At 53.1% G+C, this 1,002-nt stretch overlaps 1 protein-coding gene across 1 annotated transcript in view; it reads right to left on the minus strand.

Annotated features, from left to right (window-relative positions):
* Window positions 1-269: 269 nt before the first annotated feature.
* The window catches only part of DPH7 (diphthamide biosynthesis 7), a gene marked incomplete at its 5' end in the record, with an annotated part of 8,068 nt that continues 7,335 nt past the window's right edge, over window positions 270-1,002 (minus strand). The window contains one exon of the mRNA XM_009070228.1: window positions 270-880. Coding sequence (XP_009068476.1) covers window positions 270-880 — 611 coding nt within the window. The remainder of the gene's footprint in view (window positions 881-1,002) is intronic.

Raw genomic sequence — 1,002 nt, forward strand, 5'->3', positions numbered from 1 at the left:
TGAGAGGAGTCAGATCTGAGGTACAGAGCAGCCTGGGGGAAGACTGTCCCACTTGGAGCTAGGACATTAAGGGGAAAACTAAACAAACCTGTCTGTGCTTGAGCACAGACCTCTAAGCAAAGGCTTTGCTCCATGCTGAAATAAACCACCAGGAATTCCATCAGCGAAGGACTCCCAAGCTCAGCAGTAAAACTGGGAAAGCCCAATGGAATTAGCAGGGTATGAGCTCAGTTGTCACTCCCAGTACAGTTCTCCTCCCCTGGGCCTGGTCAATGCAAACTTTCAGCTGTTCTTCTGGGTGGAGATATAGGACTTGGCACGTCCGAAGGGGTCACCAGGCTCATCTCCCACCTCCACACGTGGAGGATGTTGTCATAGAAGGAACAAGTGGCCACAATGCTCATTTCTTTAGGGCTGTCTGGAGACTTGGCTGAGTCAGCACTGCTGTCCAGACCTGTCCCATTAGATCTGGCTCCAGAAGCACTGGCTGGCCCAGGATCTCCCCCTGGGGCAGGACCTCCAGCCAAATCCAAACTTCCCTTTAATCCAGAGCCCCTGACCTCAGGATCCCCATGCAGCCTCGTTGCTGCCCCTGCTCCCGGCGGCACGGCAGGACCTTCGCTCTCCTCGTCCAGGATTACATCAAAGGTGGCTGTGGGAGACTCATAAATGATCTTCAGGTTTTGGACCTGCACATTGAGCCTCTCGTCTCCTTGCTCTGGTGCTTGCAGGAGCTCCCCAGAAGACAGGCAGGGAGCAGCAGGGTGCTGTGCTGCAGGCAAGGAATCCCTTGGGCACAGCCTCGACCAGTCAGCTCCATAGGCCAAGGAATTGTGCAGGACGTAGGATGACAGGATGATACATTCCTCTGTGTTTTCAGCTTTAAAATAAGAAGAAAAATTGGAAGTAAGCAGAAATCAGGTTGTGGTTTGTGTGAGACTGCTCAGCACCTGTGCCAGCGTGGCTGTGTCCCATGGGAAGAGTTATGGCCAGTACAGTTAA

This window comes from Acanthisitta chloris, unplaced genomic scaffold (genome assembly GCF_000695815.1).
Source record: "Acanthisitta chloris isolate BGI_N310 unplaced genomic scaffold, ASM69581v1 scaffold24762, whole genome shotgun sequence".
Classification (NCBI taxonomy): domain Eukaryota; kingdom Metazoa; phylum Chordata; class Aves; order Passeriformes; family Acanthisittidae; genus Acanthisitta; species Acanthisitta chloris.